Source organism: Apaloderma vittatum, unplaced genomic scaffold (assembly GCF_000703405.1).
Source record: "Apaloderma vittatum isolate BGI_N311 unplaced genomic scaffold, ASM70340v1 scaffold5078, whole genome shotgun sequence".
NCBI classification, from domain to species: Eukaryota; Metazoa; Chordata; class Aves; order Trogoniformes; family Trogonidae; genus Apaloderma; species Apaloderma vittatum.
In genome coordinates, this window is record NW_009731121.1 from 46,902 (window position 1) to 69,512 (window position 22,611).

At 37.9% G+C, this 22,611-nt stretch overlaps 1 protein-coding gene across 1 annotated transcript in view; it reads left to right on the plus strand.

Moving 5' to 3' along the window:
* Positions 1 to 22,611, plus strand: part of SRBD1 (S1 RNA binding domain 1) — a 118,295-nt gene that overhangs the window by 40,911 nt on the left and 54,773 nt on the right. Inside the window, exon 14 of the mRNA XM_009875068.1 lies at positions 14,899 to 14,990. Coding sequence (XP_009873370.1) covers positions 14,899 to 14,990 — 92 coding nt within the window. The remainder of the gene's footprint in view (positions 1 to 14,898; positions 14,991 to 22,611) is intronic.

The window sequence follows — 22,611 nt, forward strand, 5'->3', positions numbered from 1 at the left end:
TAGGGAAAGTGCCTGATGACCCCTCGGTGTTTTTGGAGACCACTTGCTGGAAAGGCCATGCTGCTGATCATCAGTAGTGGAACAAGTTAGGGGAAATTATTTTTTCCTTTCACTGGCTTTTTTTGATAAAACTGTTACAGTAGGTTGTAGGTTACTGGACTTCTGACATTAGCAGGGGTTGTTTTTCTGATCAAAAGAGGATTTTGAGTAAAGGGGTTGTTCTGGTGCTAAGTGAGAAGAAAAAACTGGTGACATCTAGTTGAGAGTAGATTCTCTTCAGTTTGATGGTCTGTAGGGACTTTCTTCCAGGTTTTTATGAAGTAAAGATAGAGATTAAATTTTGATTGTAGTCGTTTGTGTAAATATATTTAATATGCAATGTAGAAAGTTGATTACTTTTTGGTCAACCTTAAATACTAACATTATGAAGCACAGCTAATTTGTGGTTAATGTTAGGCTGTGATGAACTAAAATTTTTAATTACTACAGTGAACTTGGAGAAGATGCTGTCCTTATGTAAATTGTCTTTGAGTCATCTGAAATACCAGATTTTACACTCAATAGAAGTTGAAGCTTGTGATGATTAAAACAGGTCTCATATCAAAATCTTAATGGAATGTGTATGGTTTAAGTTCATGTCTACTGCTTATTTATGAAGCATATGTTACTTTGGATTTAAAGACAAAATATAAGCTTAGGATTCCTTCTTTACTGTGCCACAGCTGATACAATTATATTGCATAAATCACATGATGCTTGTGATCATGGTGAAGTTGTAAACCTTTGTCAACTTCAGAGGAAGACCTGGAGCTTGTGAAACGTGTTCTGGTTCTTGAGGTTTGATTAAACCCAAATCCAGGACATGCCAATTTGTGCTATTAGTAATTTTAAAGGTTTATTTATATTTTCCTAGAGGATATTTCAGCATCTTGAAGAGAATTGTAAACATATATGTCTGGCTAAATTTAAAAAAATAATTTTCAGTTATGTAGTTTAGAAGTATTTACATGACCTTTTAGGATTAGACTCTCCTTCCTGCAGCTTCATAAATTAGTAGAGGGAGAAAGAAAGTAGCAATTAGGCCCTTAATATTAAAATCTACATTGATATTTCCTTAATGTAATTTGAATCTGAATTAGCTGAACTTCTATATAGGCTTAGGCTTGGAAGCCTGTACATTCTCTGGGGGGAAATAATGTTTGTGTCTTGTTCTTTTGCTGGAGGAGGAGCTTGTGGAAGTAAGAAATGCTCTCAGCCTCATAACAGTCTGACTGAGTAAAAGCCCCTGAACGGTCAGGTGCAGGTCTCAGTCCTGTGCAGATCTTGGTGGTGTGGTGGCAGTGACAGCTCTGGCCTGGCTGCCAGGGGCAGGCTGGGGATGGGCTTGGCTCTGCCACCCCCCCGTAGCCAGCAGATCTGAGCAGGCACCCGAGGGCAGAAGATGCTCTGCTGCGTTACAGGGTGCTGTGTGTCCCACCCTGCCATATGTTCTCCGTAACCCCCTCGTAGGAGTTGTCTGCATCAGCCAGAGCCCCTCTGGGTTCTTCGCTGCTCTGCTGCCATGGAGGCTCTATCGAATAAACTCTTGTTCTCATCTGAGTATATTGTGTTGTGTCTTCTTCTACAACCCTCATTTCCAAGTTGTTGTGTGCTAGGGATTTGTTTGTTTGCTTGTTTTCCAAGTGACAGCTGTTTGTTGTCAACTGCAAGAATAGCCTTAAGTTTTAATAGCAGACACTTGAAATTAAGGGAGCCAACTCTGTTACTGCAGGATCAGCAGGGAACACATTCCCATTCTTCTGATTTCTGAACAATTTCAGATTTTCTTTTTGCTTTTAGCATTTGAAGAAGCTAGGATTGGTGAGTGAGTTTTCACTGTAGCACTGTCTTTTGAAATCTCCTTTTCTCAGGTGCTGTTCTGGGGTGGATATAAACTCTTCTGAAATACATACATGGCACTGAATTTTTAGTGGTTATTAAAAGATTCTGAGCCTCAGTTTAATATTATGAAAACCTCAGTTCTCAGCTACAAAGGTAGGTTTTGGTGTCTCTGTTCATAGAATTATTTGAAATCTAAATGGACCCAGCCTTTGCTGTGGTCGGCCCTGGTTTGAGGGAGGATGTTAGGCCCAGCCAGTCTCCACAGGTGCCTTTTAACCGCCATGATTCCCTGGCTTTCAGCAGTTTCCGAAAGCTGAAAGAACCATTCCAAGATCCTCAGTTTCCATTGCTGGCCTGTCTTGCAGGATCCAGGCATAAGAATCTCATTACCGATGCAGAGAAGTTAGGTCTGGAGTAGATGCCCATTGCCCACACGATACCTGTAGGCTCTGCCGGCGTTCACAGCTGTAGGTTCTGACCGTCTGCACTATCCGTGCAATATTCTCCAGAATATTCTTCAGTCGAGTTCCAGTGTACCTTTTCTTTCATGCTGCCCAGATATGAATTGGCAGGAAAGGTGTGAAATAATTTGCTCTCATTTTGAAGCAACGTATGCAATGAGGAGAGAAAACAGAGCTTTGAATGGGGAAAGGAAATCAGTAGTTCATTCTGGGGCTTTGGTTTTGGATGGAAGTTGGGCTGCTCATGAATTTTTATTTTTTATTATTATTATTTTTGCATTTTCCTTCCAAGAAAGATCCAGATATGAACTTCCTGGCACAAACTGTCACCTTTTAAGGAAAACAACATAGTTGTATTTGAAAAATGTGAATTAACTGGTTTACTTTAATTAGTGTCTTTATTTAAAATCGTGAAACTACGACCTGCAAAACCTCAAAAGTTTCAAAGAGACTTTCCCATTTTAAAAAGAGGAAGGGGAGTGGTGTCAAAAAGAGGGCTAACGTGGTTAAAATAATGCATGTTCCAAGATTTTATTTTCTGCAAAATACTTGTCGTTGGACTTACGAGTAATTAGGTCTATAAATGTGTTAATGAACCCTTACACTGTTGTAAGATATTTTATTGTTAGAGTTGCAGTATCTTAAGTGCTGTGTAACGTAACTGTGACTGAAGAATCACTTTGAAAACTGTGGAGTAGAAACCAGGCCATAAGTTAGCTGCATTTTTATGATTTAAATGTAAGGATGTCTCTTCAAAAACTAGGCCATCTTATCCTACACTTTCATATTTAGAAAACTTAAAACACAAAACACAACTGTCTTTTTGGATCTGAAAGTAATTGGTTAGAATTGAAGCATAAGAAATTTCAGTCCAGAAGAATTTTTTTTTAAGGGCTTGTAACTGGATGAAAAACGTGTTTTAAATGAAGTGGTCTTTCAGCATATGTTTATGCCAGTTCTACTGATATTACTCATAGGAAGTCTGCAGTGTGGATCTGTCACAACCTGAGGGAACAAATTGTTCCATTTTAAGAGAAGGGGAAAACCAAATATAGCACTATCTAACTGAACTTCTATTTTGCAAATTCCAGGTATTTATTTTTGTCAGGTTTTCCCTGCTTTTGGTTACTTCTAGTCTTACTGAAGAAATTTGTTTTCTGTAAAAAAACATGCAACTTTTCTTACATTTAAAATTTGTGGGGATTTTATGGTTATCTTTGGGTTTTTTTCTCTCAGGTTGATACATATTTCTGTTTGCAATACAAAATGAGATGGTATCCATTGTTTTAAATGCTTAAAGGATAAACAATAATACATGTAATGATTACTTCACTTTTATTTGGAGATGTATTTCATTCAGATTAGCATCTCTTACGTAGATGCCCAGTCATTGCATATGATAAAATAATAATTTTTATAACTATGACAATGAGGAGCACCAGAGAAGACACAAAAGAGCCGTAGAGGCCTAAAAAGAGGAAAAATGTAGCACTTAGTAACAAAGCAGTCTACTTATGTTGCTTTACAGCTATTTGCATATGTCATTTTAAATCTGTGTGTGAGAAAAGTAACTGAGCTATTAAGATAGGCTTGTTAAGAAAAGGAAAACTTAATTTGATTTTATTTTTTTTTTTAGTTTTGCATCAAAAATGTTACCTTTTTCTGAAGAATAAGTAATCTACTGTCTTTCTTAACTTTCCTGTTTTTTTTCCTGTCTGCTATAATCCTTTTTATACTGTAATGCTACAGTTCAGAGGGGATTAATAGTTTTTCCTGAAAGCACTAAAAACTAACACCTCAGTTTTACAGCCTTTTTTCCACTGAAGAAAAGTTATTTCCTTGATGCAGAGACTGGAACGCTTCTTGATCAGTGTCAGCTTTGAATAGTCATGTGCTAGAGTATAGGAAAATGTTAAAGAAGCCGTTTATTTCTGCATTAAAAAAAATGAAACAAAAAACCCCCAAAACAAAAAAAAACAAATGAGGACTTCCAAAACTTTAGGACAATTGTGAGAACACTGTAGTGATTAAATTTTCGGTAATTATTTTTGAGAGATAGCATATAATTTTGATCAGGCCTGCATGAAACACCATTTATGTGACACTTGTCTTGGGAATGTTGAACTGAGGAGTAAGCACAGGCAGCGAATGTATCTTCTGTGAACTAAAGCAGGCAGCTTTCTGCTTTTAGAGATTTCCAAATCAAAGTAAAGCAAGAAGTAACAATAGGACTAGAAAGATTCGGTCACACTTTTCCTTAGTACTTAATACCTCAGAGAAGTTTTCCTGCCAGCATTCATTCTGATTTCAGAATTCTTAATTTATTTTGAGTTCCTCTATGAGGAAAAACTGGGTACTTCAAAGTTCAGTAAACTGTGCCAAGAAGCATCTGTAGGCTAAAAATATTTAATATGATGTCTTCAGCTCTACAGCCTAGATGTTAAAAGGGATGGGGAGCAGTTAAGAGGAGCAGCCGGGTGGATCTGTGATTCCCTCGCACTGGGCTGAGTCTATATACATCGCATTTCTCAGCCCTAATAGAGGGGATATAGTTGACTCCAGCCTTCCCTCGTGGAGCTGTCCTGGGGAGAGGATAACTTGCTAAGGAGAGATCAAGTCGTAAGAGCAGTGATACTTTAGGAAGGGTGTGTAAAACAGAATAAAGCCTGACTTGAGCCAAAGCTGCAGGTCAGAATTTTACATGAATCAGGGCTGTGGAGGCTGCACGGCAGCAGTGGCCAGGCTGCCTCCCAACTGCCCAGAGTGAGGATTAAAGAAAATGACAGTTGCTGGAGGTGCTGTTCTCCAGGAGGCATTTTGCTCCATATGTTGTGGTCTTGTCCAGTTATGCTCTGCTCTGGGAACGAAGTCTCCATGAGAGTTAATGTGACTCTAAGCTCCAGTCTTCAGTCTGGCTTAGCTGTCTGTGTTTTAGCCGCAGCAGTTGCTGCATCTGTGTTGACTGTTCTACCAGAGAAAAATGATTCCCAAGAGCAATTACAGCAACTGAATAGCTTGTGGCCATTCTAGATAATTTCAAACGGATTGTTTGCATGTAACACTTCCTGATATATTTTTCTTTGGACTAAATCTGAATGCTCTGTGAAGTTCACTGACAAATAAACTGGTTGAGAGGTCTGTGTTCCATGGAGAACCTGAGAGACTCTCCTTTAATGGATCATCTGTGTCTTAAATATCCTTTGTCCCATAGAAGTGTGGTGTGGGTAGGACAGTGTGTGCTATAGGGAAATATTTTGGTTTGAAAGTTAGACAGACTTTAGGCAGGCATCAGTTTCCTCAACTGTAAACTGTCAGTGACAATGCCAAATATGGATGGTACTAACAAAGTCTGGGTATTTCTTTATAGGCAGGAATAATTTTTATATTTATTTAAATCTTACTTGTTCCTAAAACCTTAGTTCTTGGTACTTTATAATGTTCCAACTTGAATAATGTGAACATGAACTGCTGAGTTCCAGGGTTTTACCCTTTGCTTCTGCTGTTTCGAAAAGCAGCCGGAATAGATCTTACGTCTTCCAAGATCCTGCATGGCTGGAGGTGGGCTGGATGAAACACCAGCTTTCCCCATGTGCTACCACTGCAGGGGTTTCTGCTTGGCTGAGCTGAGCAGGACCTGCTGGCACGACAGCGTTGGTGACAGTCTTCTCCTTTGGAACTGGCAGCTCCCTTTGATCTGCTGTGTTTCATGGTGTTGGGTCAGACTTGGTGACTTCATCAAGCTCTTGAGATCTGGGAGGGACAGGAGCTAAATGAGCTGCTTGTTGAGCTCTTTAGTGTGGAACAATCTTGCTGGCTTTTGGAGGAGCAGCAAACATGATGCCATGTTTTTAATGTATGCATCTAGGCAAATTTAATTTCAAGAGTCTCTATAAGTATATGAAATGTGAGTGTTTCTCTTCTTTTTGAAGCATTATTGCCAAAATTGGTTGTGTTTCTTTGTCTTCCCGTCCCCCTCTCCCAGTGGGTATAAAGAAGTTAGGTAAAATCTTGTCAGTGTTTGGCTACATTTTTTAGTGTTGTTTATTTATGGTGAAGTCACTGGGATAATTTAGTTGTGTGAAACTGAATCAGGACTGGTCTTTAAATTATAAAGTGTGTTCATAAGGAGAATACCTGTTTTCATGCATGTTAATATATTTAGAAGTGGGCTCTAGGGTTTTCATTTCCTATGGCGATCCTGAAGCCTTTTTAATATCTTCTAATTGGTTACAGATAGATAACTTTTGTGCATATCTGAATGCATCTAATTATCATGAATTCTGCTTATAATTACTTGAACGCTGTCATATTGTAATGACATAAAATGACATAAAATGACCTCACCTCGAGTACTGTGTCCCGTTTTGGTCACCACAGTATAAGAAGGACATCGAGGTGCTGGAGCGGGTGCAGAGAAGGGCAACAAGGCTTGTGAGAGGTCTGGAAAACATGACCTATGAAGAGCAGCTGAGGGAACTGGGTTTGTTTAGTCTGGAGAAGAGGAGACTGAGAGGAGACCTTATTGCCCTCTACAACTACCTAAAAGGAGGCTGTAGTGAGGCTGGTGGTGGTCTCTTCTCTCTAATTACTAATGACAGGACAAGGGGAAATGGCCTCAAGTTGCGTCAGGGTAAGTTTAGATTGGATATTCGGGGGAAGTTCTTTACTGAACGAGTGGTGAGGCACTGGAACAGGCTGCCCAGGGAGGTGGTGGAGTCACCAACCCTGGAGGTGTTTAAAAAAAAAGTAGATCTAGCACTTGAGGGTATGGTGTAGTGGTTAGGTATGCTGGGATGAAGGTTGGACTAGATGATCTTCAGAGGTCCCTTCCAACCCCTAACATTCTGTGATTCTGTGATTCTGTGCTTTTTTCCTCCCCTTCTTTTTCAACTTGTCCCCTTACATTAAGGTAACATTGTATTCTATAACATTACCCATATTGCCACAGTTTCTCTTCATGGCATTGCTGCAACAAGAAGAGCTAGATTTTTTCTCTAAAAGTTCCTACTGTGCTACTGTGTTTAAAGTAAAAAATAAATTCCTGAACTGCTTTTCAGTTGGATGGTTCCCTTCGAAGTAGATTTTAGACCTGGAGTTCAGATTTTAAAGCCCTCTGAAAGAGCAGAAAGGAGCTTCAACTCCAGCTGCTTTATAAGCAGTGACAGGACCTGTTTTCTGAAACTGTCAATGAAAGCGGTGGGGGCAGTCACAGGTGACTGTCACCTTCAGTCTTTCTTGAGACATGCCACCCTAGGTCTTTCACTTTTCACTGCAGACATGGGACGTGTATTTCTTCTGGGGATGAAGCCGCAGCACCAGTTTTGTTCTGATAACAGCATCTGGCACTAGATTGATTTAACAGGCTATGAGGTTTGCTCTTTTCAGATATGCACTTGTACGGCAGCTTCTGTGCAGCTCTGACATGGCCACACGCTGCTGTTGTTTTTTCTGCCTCCTAGCACCACGTGTGATGCTAAAGCTCTTTGACACCTGCCATTTGGACCCTTTTCTTACTGAAAAATGTCATCGTTTTCAGACAAGATGAAGACAGATATCTGATCATTCCTCCCTTTGCAGGGATGTGCTGAGGGCATGGTTCGTACACAGATGAATAAAGGATTCCAGGCTGTAGTATGCAGTTTTATTAGTTTAGTACGATAAATAGTTTTGGGTTTAGGGATTCATGGAGTTATATCTAGTACAGGAGAAATTAAAGCATGGTAACTTGTTATGTCTTGCAATAATTCTCACACCTATTTAATCTGCTGCAAGCAGCAATTGTCTTACTGTTTTAATGGCAGGAAATTTCACACAGCTTTGCTTTGGGGAGGGGAATGATGGCAGTTGAGGAATTGAAATCAGTACTTTTTGAACTCTTCTAATTCTGTAATCAGTGAAATGTTTTATGTGAGATGTGTTTTCTGTGTTCACCCAAAGCTGGAAGTTAGTAGAACCAGGCTGCATTTTCCAAAGTAGTAACTTTTTTAAAGGAGAAGCTTTAAATCCTGTGCCACAATTGCTGCTTCCATATTCTTGAAACCTGTTTTGTGCTGACAAACAGGCAGTCAGGTTTCATGGCTCAGAACATAATTGCCCTTATGTTTGAAACATCCTTCTATTATGTTTGATTATAGGCAAAATGCCCTTAGAATGTAAAATCAACACATGATGTAAAATCAACACTCTTTTACTCCAAAGCAGTTAAAGTTGAAAATGTTGGGTTTTGTTAGCTGTAATATTTCCCAGCTTGCAGGGAAGTGGGTAATACTGGAAGATAGCTATTTCAATAATTGCAAATTTTTAAAGTTTTTTAAGTCTTTGTCATACATTTCTTCTGAGATTTGGATGTGGGCCTTTTTAGTTAAACTGGCTTTGATTTCTTGTATTCCTTTCAATTTCTTATAAAACAGACATTAAGGATTTCTTGTGTTTTATCTCATGCTGAAAGACTATAATTTGTTATTTCAAACCACTGATTTTTTCTTTTCCGTATTGTTCTTCATCTGAAAGTGCATACTTCAGTTCTGAAGTTTAGTTCTGCAAAAGCATACTGGAAATGTGGAAAGTCAAATATCATTCTAAGACTTAATGTTATTTTAAGATAAGTCACTTTTAATGATTTGAAGCAATGATACAAACTGTGGTTAGATTGTCTGGCTAAACACTGATAGTAGGTTTTAAAGATCTACACTGCCTGCCAGGAAAACCATCAGCTTAACTGGCGCTAAGTATCATTTGTGTCTGAATGGGAGGGAAAAAATCCCTAATGCAGGGATGGTTGCCTTGAAATTCTGTCCTTTCTGAAGTTCCTTTGTAAGGTGCTTATTGTACCTGTTATTTTGTCAGCAAGCTGTTTCAAAAGGAGAGTTTGTGACTGACAGACATAGTGTTGTTCCATGTTTTAATTTACTGTGTGACAGTTACTGGTTTGAAATAGTTCAACAATTTTTACTACTTCGAGTTGGTCAAGACAAAATTGCTTTCTTCTTTGCATGGTCTAATTTCTGTTTAACTATGTGAAACACTGAGCAAACTTATTCACATGTGGGTAGAGACATTTACATACTTTTTGTTGCAAGTTCAAAACACTTGTAAGCAGAATTTCCCCTAATGTTTTCTATGGAAACTTACAGAATGTGGCTGAGCATCAACACGAGGTCTGTATCACTGGTTCTCATTTGATGTGCTGTCTGAAGGCACTCTGTGGGCTTAATTTCTTGTGTGCTTGGGAGCTCCTGAGCAGGAACTGTTGTTTAAAACCTGTCATGTCATCCCTCCCGGCCCCATCTGGTTGATTGGTGTCACTATGAGTTTTCCTAAATATTTCTGCAAAAGAAGACTGTAACACCTCTTGTCTAACATGACTGATTTTGAAAGGTGGACTTCCAGGTAAGCCAAACTTTTGTGGCATGTAGTGACTAAAAGTTTCGAATGAAGCAATGGAAATCTGATGAATTTTTTTATATCTAACCGTATATTTTTTCATTGTAAAATATATCTAATGTTTGACTATCTCCCAAGTTCTATATATTGTTAAAATCTAAAGCCTAAATCTTTAGATTGTTTAAAAGCACACACAATTTGTATGGTTCTTGGCCTGAGTCTGTTGAATAATGATTGCTTTCTATTATGATCTTTTTTTCCACGATACTAACATCTTCCTTTGCCATACCACTAGCTCGTTGGAGGTGGGGCAAAGAGCAGATTTTTGAATTTAATCTCATCTGTCAGAATGAACAGGCTTTTAAAAATCTTCTCGGGCTTTTTATTCTTTGAATACATTATTGAGTATATTCCAGAACCTTTTTATCTTGCACTTCCATGACATATGTTCCTCATAAGAGGGGGGAAAAAAAAAAGTAATGGCTTAGCTGTGTTAGAGCCAGGGTCTGTCAAGCCTGGTGTCCTATTGTTCCTGTGGCAAAGCGCGTGTGGCTGAATAAATCACAGCGTCTTGCTCAGCCTGCGCTGGACCGTGCTCTCTAGTCGGCCGCATCCGTCACCTCCTCGGCAGAAGGAACTGCGCTGTTGCACGCAGCACGCAGAGTCTGGAGCGTTCGCGTACCCGAATGCGAGATCCTGGGCATGGCAGGTTACTCGGCCCATGATGGCAAGAAACCTGCAGCTTGCCTGTGGTCATGACGAGGAGTTGGAAGAGCTGTCAAAGTTGCTTTTGCTGGGGCAGTATCCTGCTTGACAGGAGAGGAAAGAACAAGATGCGAGTCAAAATGAAAATAAAGGGATTATTGCTGTTTCGTACAAAGAGCTTCTTTGACCTCCCCTAGGTAGTTGCCAAAAAATGGGTGTGTAGGGAGATACAAGAATAAATGCAAACATCTTATTTCTATAATGCTTCTGTAGCTCTCAACTGTTTTTGGCTTTAGGCTTTTCTGGAGCTGGTTGTGACGGCCCATTGGATTTCTTATTCATGAAACAGCCCAATCTTCTTCTAAGCCTGTGTGTAAATTAAGCCTTCCCTGCCTGCCTCTACTCAGTTTGTTTTGAGTCACTAAATCCATCAACATAATTAAAGTTTGTAGCATTCCAGTTAGCTTCCAAATATAACATTATTTTCTAGCAAATATTTTGTCATTTTATTTTGTTTTGGTTTTCTATCCTAGGTAATTCTTAAACTAGTTATTACAGTAAGTAACACTGAACCATCCTTCAACCCTTCCGTACTTATGTCCTTTGTGACAGCTTCTAGCTTTTGTTACTAAGAGCTTAGGAAGAATATAATTATCAATTGAGTTAGAATAAACATAATTACTGAATTTTGATTGGAAAGGGAGTTACAGATCTTCAGATTCTCCTTTCATACCAAATATATAATGCTTTTTTAAGCTGAATAAGAAAATATCTCGCTCTAGTAGATGTTAAAAGGATCCTTGAAGTATTTATAATAGGGCAGGCATGGTCTCCAGCATAAAGCTGAGAGCCCACCAGGTGGTGCTAGTGGAATATATTTAATGTTGGTTTAACTACTCAAAATGCGTCTTAAGAAATGTGAATGAGACGGACGCAGTGTACAAGAACTTACTTTTTATGCAGCAGGCCTGTTTGTACAGCTAAAAAGAGTGAATTGAAATGTTGCCTAGCACCTTTGTCTGGGAACTTTTAACTTTCAAAAGTTGGATATAGATGCTGAGGAAAAAAAACTTACTATAATTTGGCTAATGTGGGAAGCGGATAGTATGGAGGCGTACTCCCAGGTTCTCAACCTGCTTTTTTACTAATTCGGAGAACAGTTTATGAAACTTGTCCATTCGTGTGCTATAAGCATATTCTATCATGACCACTTGCTTATTTACCTGCTCCTTTTTGACTTTAAATAGCAAAATAATTTTTTATAACTGATAAGATTTTGGTCACTTTCTCTTAAGGAATGCATAGGCAAAACGATCTCAGTTTACAAGGGGGTATGAGAGTCTAGTCTTCTGGTTTAATGCATTATGTGGCTTAAAAAGTCAGAGTAGAAACAAATTCTAGTTTTGAAGATACACAGATTTTTAGAGACAGTTTTTCTCAACTATTAGGAGGGCTTTTTTTTGACTTTTTGGACCATTTTAAAAGAAAAGAGGAGGGTGGAAGTTAGACAACAGTGTGGACCACCGTAGTTTGGAGTACATTTCTATTGCCTGCTGATCTGAGCAGATTTGGTTTTATGTTAATGTGCTCTGACATAAAATATGTTTATTCTTGGAAAGCATATGATGTAGAGCGTTATATAACATTAAATTAGCTTAAATCGTTGTGCACAGCATCCCCCTTTAAAGAGAATTATTAGGATTTGGAAAATGTCTGTGGACCGAAGTGACTGTCTCCTGTCTAGTCAAAAAGCAAAATCCAGAAAAACTGCAAACAAAAATCCCCAAACCTATTTTGCTTGTAATCTCAGTATCGTGACCAAGCCAAATGTTTCAGCATTGTATATGCCAGCATCACATTAGTAACCACCTCACTGTAGCTAAAACCAAACTAAATAAAACCACATGACAGCCACTAATAGGTCTGTAAAAGTTTGGTTGCCTATGGTTGAACAAACCAGAGGATGGTTTCTTTGGTGTTTCTGGCCCTACGCATTTACTCTGGGTAACAAAATTGTTTAATGTCAGTGTTTCACTGTCTTAGACGCAGCGGCATGGGGTTCTGCATGAGTGGAAATTCTTCCCCCCCCTTTTTCCAAGTCTGCTGCACCAAATACTTTATAGAATAACTGCAGGCGTATACAAAACCATCTTAGAGTAGATGTCAAATATCCAATGTATGCTGCTTCTGAAAGTTCTTTTTATGTTGTGTTTTTCTGCTTCAGAAAGTTTCTTGCTTGGCTTTTCCCCCTTCCCCTCCCCTGGTGAATAAATGTTCTTGTACTTGACGAAAGGAAATGTGTTCTTTTCAAATGTCTCTTTCTCTCATCTCAAGTTTAATTTTATTTACGCATTTTAGCAAGGAGTTTTTTGTATTGCCTGCCTTAAAGTTAGAGCAATAGTATTATTGCAATCCTCTCACTTCTGCAAATTGTCAGTGTAGCATTAATGAGAATCAATAAATGTCAAGTGTGTTAAAATGCCCATCCAGATCACTTTGTTTTTCCACTGTGCAAAATACTGGGAAGTATCAAGAAATAAGCTGTGGGCAGAAATAGAGTTTATAGTGCAGCACTATAAAAAATGTGTGGCAAACACAGATTATGTTATCTAAGTGTAATTATTAATGTCTTTAAATTTACAAATTGCATGAAAGGTAACTTTTTGGATCTATTCAAATACAAAGATTGAAGAGTGATTAGTGCAAGCTGTTAAAAGTATGTGATAACATGTGTGGGTTTTTGGGAAGCAATATCCAAAAAGGGAGCACTTGCCAGATGCTGTCTTTATAAGGTGTGAACAGGTTAAGAAATACACTCTGCTGCATTGTTCTTTAAACTAGCTGTTCATGAGAAAAAATCAGTTTGATGAGGCTTCTGTCAACATCTTTGTGTTTCAGCAGTTAGATTTTTGTGATATGACCATATTTCTGAACTCGGTTATGGGACTGTTTTCAGAATGTCATTTATGATGAAGGAATGCCCGTGACATTGAATCTTGTTAAAAGATCGTGTGGTTTCATTTTTACTTACCCTGTTCAACTGGTCTGAGCAATTTTTTGCTCTGTTAAATCAGTTGTTTGGGTGGGTCTAGACTTAGCTAATACAAAAGAGAATAGGATTTTATTCTACTTATTTATTGAAAGTTCCATCCTGCCTGTAATATTGAAATGCTCTTTTGAGTTTTCCATAATCGTTTAGTCTGGCTCTGTGTACAGCAGTGTACCAAATTGCAGTTGTGACTGGAGGGAGAAATCTGTGAAAACAACAGTAAGAAATTCTTACCTTTTGTGTCTGTATTTTACACTATTTACTGTTAACATGCTTGGAACATTTAATGGGAACATGTTTTGTCTCTGAGCTATTCTTCAGCTTTTTCTAAAGGGAGAGGCTTCTAGGTATCAATTTCTTTATTTAAAAAATAGACCTACTAAATGTTCTTAAAAGGAAAATTTATAGCTTATTTTTAAAACAATATAAAGCCAAACTATGATTTCTGTTGAAAGGTCTGGTTCTTAAGGATTTTGGTTTCCCTTCTTATGGCAAAGATAAGGTTATTCTAAGAGTGAAATAGTAAAAGTAAAAATAATTCAGAAACTGATAGTATTCCTCTCCAGTGCAGTTGCTGTATGATGCCTTAATTATCAACCTGAAATTCAAGTTCTACTGAAGTTCTTAGAGGAAATATACTGTTGATTCAGCGGTGTCAAGAATTCACAGCTGAAAATAAACTTATGCCGTGAATACTTGATTGCCGTTTTCTCTTGAGTGGAACTAGAGTGCTCAAAGGTTTTTTAATTATATGTTGTGATTTGAATTGGTGAGTTAATCATCGTAACTGAATGAGTTTGAGGTGTGTGATAGATAAAGGAACCGTAGTTTGAGTTACTGAAGACATGCAGTCTGTGTTTTTCTTTGGGTATCGCAGGGAGTGAAGACGATACTAAATGCCGCTGAGAAGTGAGCTGCAGCTCTGTGGCTTAGTCTGTGTCAAGCTGGTTTTTTTTTCCCTGAGTATTTTAGGCAGCTAGCTTTAGACAGTGTCTGTGCACACTCCTGACTTGAATTCATGTAATAGTTTAGTTGACGTTAGACATCAGATTGTAGGTGCTTTTAATGAAATTGTCAGTAGGTTTTTATTTTGTTTGTGGAAGCTGATTTGCCTATTTACTTTTGCTAACACTTGTGTTCATTTTATCTGTTTTAAGATTTCTACAGGGGCTGGTGTCACAAACTATGCGTGTTTATAATAGGGGCAGAAATGAAAAAGAATGCATGTTGCAGGTCAGAGAAGGGTGCTTTGGCTTAAATGTCTGCCCTTGTCTTACTTTTATAAATATTAAGTTAATTAAAAATATTTTAAAACACGAGGCTTTAAAAGAAAATCCAAATAATAATTCACTCACTGAATCCTCCTGTTGTGTTGTTCAGTTGTGTGGTGTTTTGATTGTTTGCCTTTTTGTTTTTCAGCATTGTAAGTGAAGCAGGGGCATCTATCTACAGTGTCAGTCCAGAAGCAGCCAAGGAGATGCCAGACTTAGACCCTAACCTAAGAAGTGCAGGTATGACATGTATTTCATTTTGTCGTTATTTCAACACAGAGCTCAGTTCTCAGACTGTATCGTTTATAATGTTAAGTATAATAGTAGTAAAAAGTGTGAAAAGTGAAAGTTTTGGATGTTTTGTTTCTAAACTGCTATCATTTCACCTCTGAAGTTCTAGGTATGCAAATCAATGACATAATCTTTTGCTAAAGTCTGTAATCTAAAGGTCCCTGTGGATGTATTCCTTCGATAGGCTGGTACAGGAGAATTTATGGGGATTAACCAATGAATTGCATAAATTTTCACAGTTGGATGGATCCATGCCCACAACAGCTACACATTCCCTCTCTTCTCTTGTCCCTTGTATGTCTCTAACAATAATTAAACACTTTAAGGGCTAGAAAAAAACCCATAAGCATAGAATAGATAATTTAAAGGTGTGCATTCATTGTGATCACTTTGAAGTCTTCATGTAAATTAGTATAGTGCTCGAGAAATACTATTTACTTTTAGGGGGTTTTAAAATTATTTACTTCAGCATGAGCTTTAGTGCAGCCCAAGTTCTCAGAAATGCACAAATGTTGCCACTGTTATAATTTTCAGTGTTCGGTTAAAGAGTAGTCTCTGAAGATCAAATTCCTAGCAGCCTTGTTGGTGTCCAAATTCTACTCATGGATTTGGTTTACTAGGAGACAGCTGCAAGCACAGGTCTCAGGTTATTTTTGGTTTTGTGTATTTGATTTGTGTGTCTTTTTTGTTTTATTTATTTTTTTCTTTCCCTGCAATTTACTATCACAATCAAATATAGCATATTTGAAAATGCAGTAACACTCATGTATAAATCTTTTCTAGTCAAAATTCTGCTATCCTTAATTTTAGTGTTACTCTACTAGGTTACTGGTCTGGAAATGCTTAGAAAGGTATAGATCATCAGAAAATAGTTCTGAATTTACATGGTATTTCAGGGAAATACTTCCTAGAATTCTCCATCTTCCTATTTCCTCTTATTTCCACAAGGTTAACTCAGTTGTTCACGGGAATGTTTTTACAGGAATATTCTAAATGTCTGTATCAACTCTTCCCTTTGCAGGACAGGCCTCTATCATTTTTTTTTTTTTTTTATTTGACTCTTTGCTCTCTCCCTATGAATGGACTCCATTGGGATTATTTTCGTCCTGGGTCACAGAGGTTTTGAATGTCGTGGTATGGCCAGTGTGAATATTAAGCATGTGACATTTCTGTATTTGTGACAGATGCCACTAACTTCCCCTTGGGCCAAAGTTGTTGTTGGGGGTTTTTTTTGGTAGTTCTTTTTTTTTTTTTTCCTAATGTTGCCACTATGTTAAATGTGGGTTTCGTGTTGATGTAAATGAACAGAAAAAAACTGAGAAGGAGGAAATCTAATTATTAACAATAGACTTTTTCAAATGTACATGATTTTCTCTTTTTTCTGAAATTAACTTTTGAACAGTTTAGACACTTTTATTTAGTGTTTTGCATCAAACAGAGTAAAGGAAAATGAAATTTGTAATACATGACCAATTTCAGTATTAATTATCTAGAGTTTGTAATTTCTTGATTATTACTAGGAATTGCTTCAGGCATAACTTAAGTGTTGCATCTAGTTTGAAAAGCATCAGCAATTTTAACGTGCTGCAGCCAGTACCACAGACTGGCTAGTGGGATAGAAAGTCAAAAATACTTGCTTAATTCCTTGGATGTCAGCTGTTATGGATCTGACAGCTAGAAGTATATGTATTACAATGGAGTATTTCTAGAAGTTTTAGACTTCCTTCTTCACGTCTTTTGGTGTCAATTTGTAATTAACTGTGCTAAAGCTGTGGACATTTTTAAACTGGAACATGAAAACATGACATAACATTAGAGGGAAGCATTAAATGATATTTGGGGCTTTTTGCAAACTTTTTTCTTGACTAGCTTTTACTTTTGTACTTTTGATTTTCCTTTAATTTGCAGCAAACAGAGAAGTGAAATGGTGTCAAAGCTGACTTGCTTTTTGTTTTAATTGTTGTGTTACATCATGTCAGTTTCTATGCTGACATGATAGCATTTAGTACATTAAAGGAAGCTGACAGCTGCATGATAAAGTGTGACATTTATAGTTAAAATAAAAGGTACAACTGACGTGAGATATCTCTGATCTTAACGCAGTTTGCCACTTTAACATTTTTCTGAACACAAACTTTATAGAAGGTTTGGGGGTTTTTCCTCAGTTACAGAGGTAGGCCTATGTTTGTCCATATAGGTAGATAGATACGTATTAAGTAAAGCGTGAGAACGTACTTCCACATCATGTGATGTGATCTTTGTCATATTTGTAGTGCTGGTTACCAACTGATTGTAAAAATTTTACACTTCTGACTGAGAAATAGAAGACATCAATCCTGATAAAAATACTGCCTTATTAACTTCTCCTTGGCTGAGTGTTGTATATAGGGGGGAAAACCAGCAGCCTTTAGCATTTCTTGGGGGTGCTAATTAAAGTATTAGTTAAGCCAAGAACTCAACTAGTTGTTATTTTTTTCCCTTTGAGCTGTCTTTGATGGTCATGGATGACATAGATTTTATTAAATGACTGAGATCTCATTATAAACTAATGATGCATGTATAAACTATAGTGAAAAGTCTTTATAGTAATTCCTACAGCGCTTTTTGACAAAACTGCACTTGCTTGGAAATAAAAGTATTTGTTTCTTAAACAATTTGCTTGTATCTACAGTGCAGAGGATGGAATAGAGTCCCTCCAACTTTAGAATTGTTCTCCAGAGATGGCCACTTTCTGGCACCAGCAATAATAGATCCTAATAGCACTCTTTGCACCGGGTTCGTTAAAATTTTTATAACACCAAATCTGAGTATTTCATGAAAGTGCAGAAGCTTCTGTACTGCTACTCAAATTCCTATAAAGTCTCGTGGAGTGAGACTCCACTAAGTAGATAGTAAAGAACTTGATGAAACTTAGTTACTTGTGTTTGAGTAGAGTGAGAAGGTAAATATCCTCTTCTGACAGTCATTGTAGGATTAATGAGCAGAACAGCTATTTCTCAGCCTCACAGAATTAGGAGATAAGAGGCTTATAGGCCAGAGCAATAAAAGGATTTCCTACTTGATATAGGCTGAGGAAGTTCAGCTGCAGCAGATTAGGAGGGTTCTGCCTAGAGAACAAGCCACTGGAGTTCAGTAACGGGGATTTTTGGATGAACTTGGGATAGGGTTGCAGCCTGACAGAGAAGGGAGTGCAAGGCTTCCTTGAATTCTCCTTCCTAAAAGCTGTGCCTGAGGACAAGCTGAAGACTCGGGATGGGAATTTTTGTAGGGGACAATGAACGCCATAAAAAGAGCGCTTAGCAAGCTGGAAGTGGTGATCACCTTTATGGAAGTTACTAATATGTGCCCCCTCAAGACTTTGTGACTGCCTGCTCTGACGTCGGTGGAACGGTAATGGGGAGCTGTGAGGCTGCACCACTGACTGCATTTCTGCTCTTCCCCTGGCACGTGTCCTCTGGCCACCCTCTTAAAGTGCAGTGTTTAATTTGGTGGAGCTCTCATAAAGGCAGCAAATTCATGTGTACTTGGTTGTCCTGTTCTTTTGTTGGTTTGTAGAGCTGTTTTTTTTTCTTTCTCCTGAGCTACCGTCAGTGTGACACTTCATGTTTTAACATTTGGTTGGCTTTTATTCATGGCAACATCAGGTAGGAGTTTTTCACTGTAACTTGTCTCTAAGATCTTCCAGCTTACTCTAGGTCTCTGTGGTTGAGATTTGCTTCTCCCTTTTTTTTAATGGAAGACCTGGATCAAATTGCACTTGAAGTAGTTCCAAGTGCCAGTGCTCAGCGAGCTGTTGCTTTGTCTTGCAAGTTTTCCAGTAATTGCCGTTAGTTGTCCTTCATTGTCCTCCAACATGTGAAGGGCTTGTGGTCTTCTGTCAAGACCACATAGTTGTGTTGCCCAGTTAGGAAAGCAATGAATGCAGATAAAATATTCCCTAAAGTTACTTTTTTTTTTTTTGCAGAGATTTGGAATACTAACACAGCAAGCATGTGTGTTGTGCTACATGCACAGGTATGATCCAGTATAGGAACTGTGGTGATTCTAAAGGATGATTTTTGAAGACAGAGAAGAATCTGAGAGAGCAAAAGGTCAAACAGCACAGCTTGCCTTGGCATTGTCAAATCCCATCTGCTTGTCTCCTCTCCACAGGGCAGAATGCATTGGATTATTGTACACTCAAAGTTCAGCACACCACTTGCACTTTTCCTTGCAGAAGAAAGCCTTATAGGCTTTTGGGGCTTGTTAGGACTTTGAGACTGTCATGCTACAGGGTTTTATTCCCTGGGGTGCTGTTAAAGATAGAGACATACAGTTCAGAGCTGTCATACCGGCCTGCAAGTAGAAGGTAGACATTGGAAAAAATATAATTTCTTTTGACTTCATCTTAAGGAAAGTAAAACAATTTGATGATTAGATGTGTGGGACCTCGTGCCTTGATGTCTACTTGAACTAATTTCTTCATCTTAATAAAAGAGCACTACTCCCCCTTGGCTACTCAGAAGAGAAGGTCATTTTTCAAAAACTTTATTGGACAGAAGTCTTACGGTTAAACCGTTCACACTGCTTTCTAAGTGGAAGCTTCTATCTACAGTTAATCATAGAGGATTGGTGCAAGTTCCACAAGTTTTCAGGAAGAGTTAGAAAGAAGGAAAGTAAGGACTGAATTCTTATGCTTTAGGTCATATTGCCTGCCTGTTCAGTTGGGTTGCATGCAATTAGAGCAGTACAAAGTGAAATTGTATTCCATCTTTTATCTCCTGTAGTCTGTAGCATTTAAGAATAAGTTTAATTATACTGTTGGAAGGGAAAATATGCAGTGGCTTGAAACAAAATGGATGGTGAACAGTAGTAATAGGTAAAGAAGGGCTTTTTCCTTCTCTCCCCATGGGACCCAGTTCCTACTAATGAGCAAGAAGCTCATCTCGAGGTCTGGGATAGGGTCTACGTTTTAAACAGAAGTTATAGGGAATCTGTGGATAACCTTAAAAAAACATTTCCTAACCGTCAGTAGTCTGTAGGAGGCCCAGTCATTTCCAGTTGTGCCTCGACATGCGTGTCTGCAGCAGGATTTTGAGAGAGAGAAAAATGGGCTTGAATTGCTCAGAACCAGCGGCACAATGCTGAAGGGATTGTTGTGCAGGTGATAGAGGTGTTTGTAGTCATTGCTTTCTTGTTGTTCTAGACAAGAATCTAAAAATCAATCTTCATGGCATGCATGAGAGATGGTGTACACAATCGTCAGCACCCTGCTCATCAGCTCTGTCTTTGCTCTGAAGTTGTAGAGTGTAGTAGTAGGCTGGAGTAGAGCAGTTTGATCTTCTGTAATCTTCAAGACAAAGACCCACTTAGATTTCCCTAGGCTTCTGTCTTGTTATGGAATTAAAATAGGAGATTATTTTGAGCCAGGTGAAAACTCTTCTATCTAACTGGTTTAGATCAGTTTCTTTCAGGATGCAGAGGTGTATGTGTGTACAGCTTTTACGTATGAGCATATTTCTTTGTGCAAGTGTTAATGTTTGCAAATTATGTGTAATCTTTGCATGTTCTGTGGAAAGACATGGTGTTCAGGTTGCCTTCCTCTCATTTGCCGATTTCTTACATTCCGGGAGCCCGAGTTCAGCAGATACACTTGGCCTGTGCTTTTCAAAGCATCATCTTCTGCACAGCTGAACAAACTGAAAATACCCTAGCAGTTCTGTCTGAAAGTGATTTCCAGAAGCAAACCACTAGTCCAGGCTCTGGTTAAGCCCCACTCCCTTAGCATGAACGAGTTATGAAAATTATTTATGTCCTTCCCTCTGGATGTGACTCTGTGCATTTTTCTTAGAATGCTTTGTTGCTTCTTTGCAGCACGGAGCTGGAGAAACAATGAGTACAGGGATGCTCTTCAGTTCGAGGAGGTTTTGCTTTGCTCTGAGTACATCTGTATGATGAGTTACCAAAGCTGATTTTTTTACTATAGGCATAGGAAAGGACATTCAGGTCACTTATGAAAGATTAAATTTTGTTGTTGATATAAATTAATAACTCTGGTAAGTATGAGACTTCAAGTAAATTTTACTTTCAGTGGCAACAGTAATCAATGACATGATGACACAGTTAAAATTAGTACCAGCAGCCTGCATGTGAAAAGTGTGCTGATGATGTCTACCTTTTAAGCTGAACAGATGGGGAAAGGTTTTTCTGAATTTATACAGTCCTATAAGACTATGTCATTTCTGTGACAGAAAAATCCCACTGGGCTTCAGTTAAATGGTTTTATGTCTCCTATCTCACTTTGGATTTTTAAAAAAGTGCTACTATATGGTGATACAGAAATTACTGATACTCGAGTATTGATACTTTAGGAAAGTGTCTCCGAGTGCATTTCTAAGAAAAAATATTGACTTTAAAAAGCTGCGTTGTCATTCACTTGCTGAGTTTTTCCTCTTTAAATGTATTTCTTACTTCATCTTTGTATTAAAGCCATCTCTTTTAAAGATTTTTGTAGTAAATAAATAGAACATTGCCATTCATTATTTCATTAATCTTAGGCAAATAACAGATTATCAGTTTTATACAGTTAAAAGTAAACTAAAATGTAACCTTTTTAAAACAAAAACCTGCTTGCTTGGCACAGAAGAATTTTGGATGAAATGCAGCTGTTGAGCAGTTGCTTTAAATAAATTGCATACTTGAAACCCACCAAGAAGATATATGAGGATTCAAAACTGTGTCACAAATCCTGACCTACTGAGAAAGAATGCTTAATGAAAAGACTACTGTACGTTTCACTGTATCCTTTGCAAGGAGGGTGAAATTCAGGTCAACAGGATAGAAAGCTTCCAGGACTCAGGAAACCTGAAGAATCGATCACTGAGTAAACATTATTGCAGATACTTATGGAGAGTAATTGATCTTGAACACAATAATAGGCTCTATAAAAGGATTTAAATAAGGTGTAATGTTTCCATTTTTACCCTGGTATGATATATTGGTAGTAATTACATATGCATTTGTGAGTTAGTCTCTGATTACCTTAATATATTATTTTTTTATTTCATTGAAATTGAATTTTTGACCCAACTTCAACTTCTGAGGTACAAAGGTTAAATTAAAATAGGAGGGAGGATGAGTTACTTAAATGTTATAGCAGCATGTCTCGACAAGAATGAAATACTGAAGTTTTATAATAAAAATACAGAATGTTCTCATTTATGACAAATTTGAGGTTGAATTAATCATAATGTAATAGCTTGTGGTTGCCATATATTTATTGGTAAAACATTTGTAAAACTATCCACTGCCTTCACATCTGGACAACGCACATTATTTTAAAGCACAAACAAATACTCCTACTCGTATGAAGTAGCTAAACTGTCACAGTTATTCACTGGGACATGGTTTTATCCTTATATAAAGATCTGGGTGTTTAAAAGAAGGAGTGCCATAATCTTGGGCTTTTTGACCAAAATATTTTTCTGTTTGCAGTGACAAGCGACCTTTGAATGCCACTCTGACTGAAAGAAATTGAGATATTTTTCTTCTTCTTTGTCAGGCAGAACTTTGTAGGTTAGTTTTCGCTCTT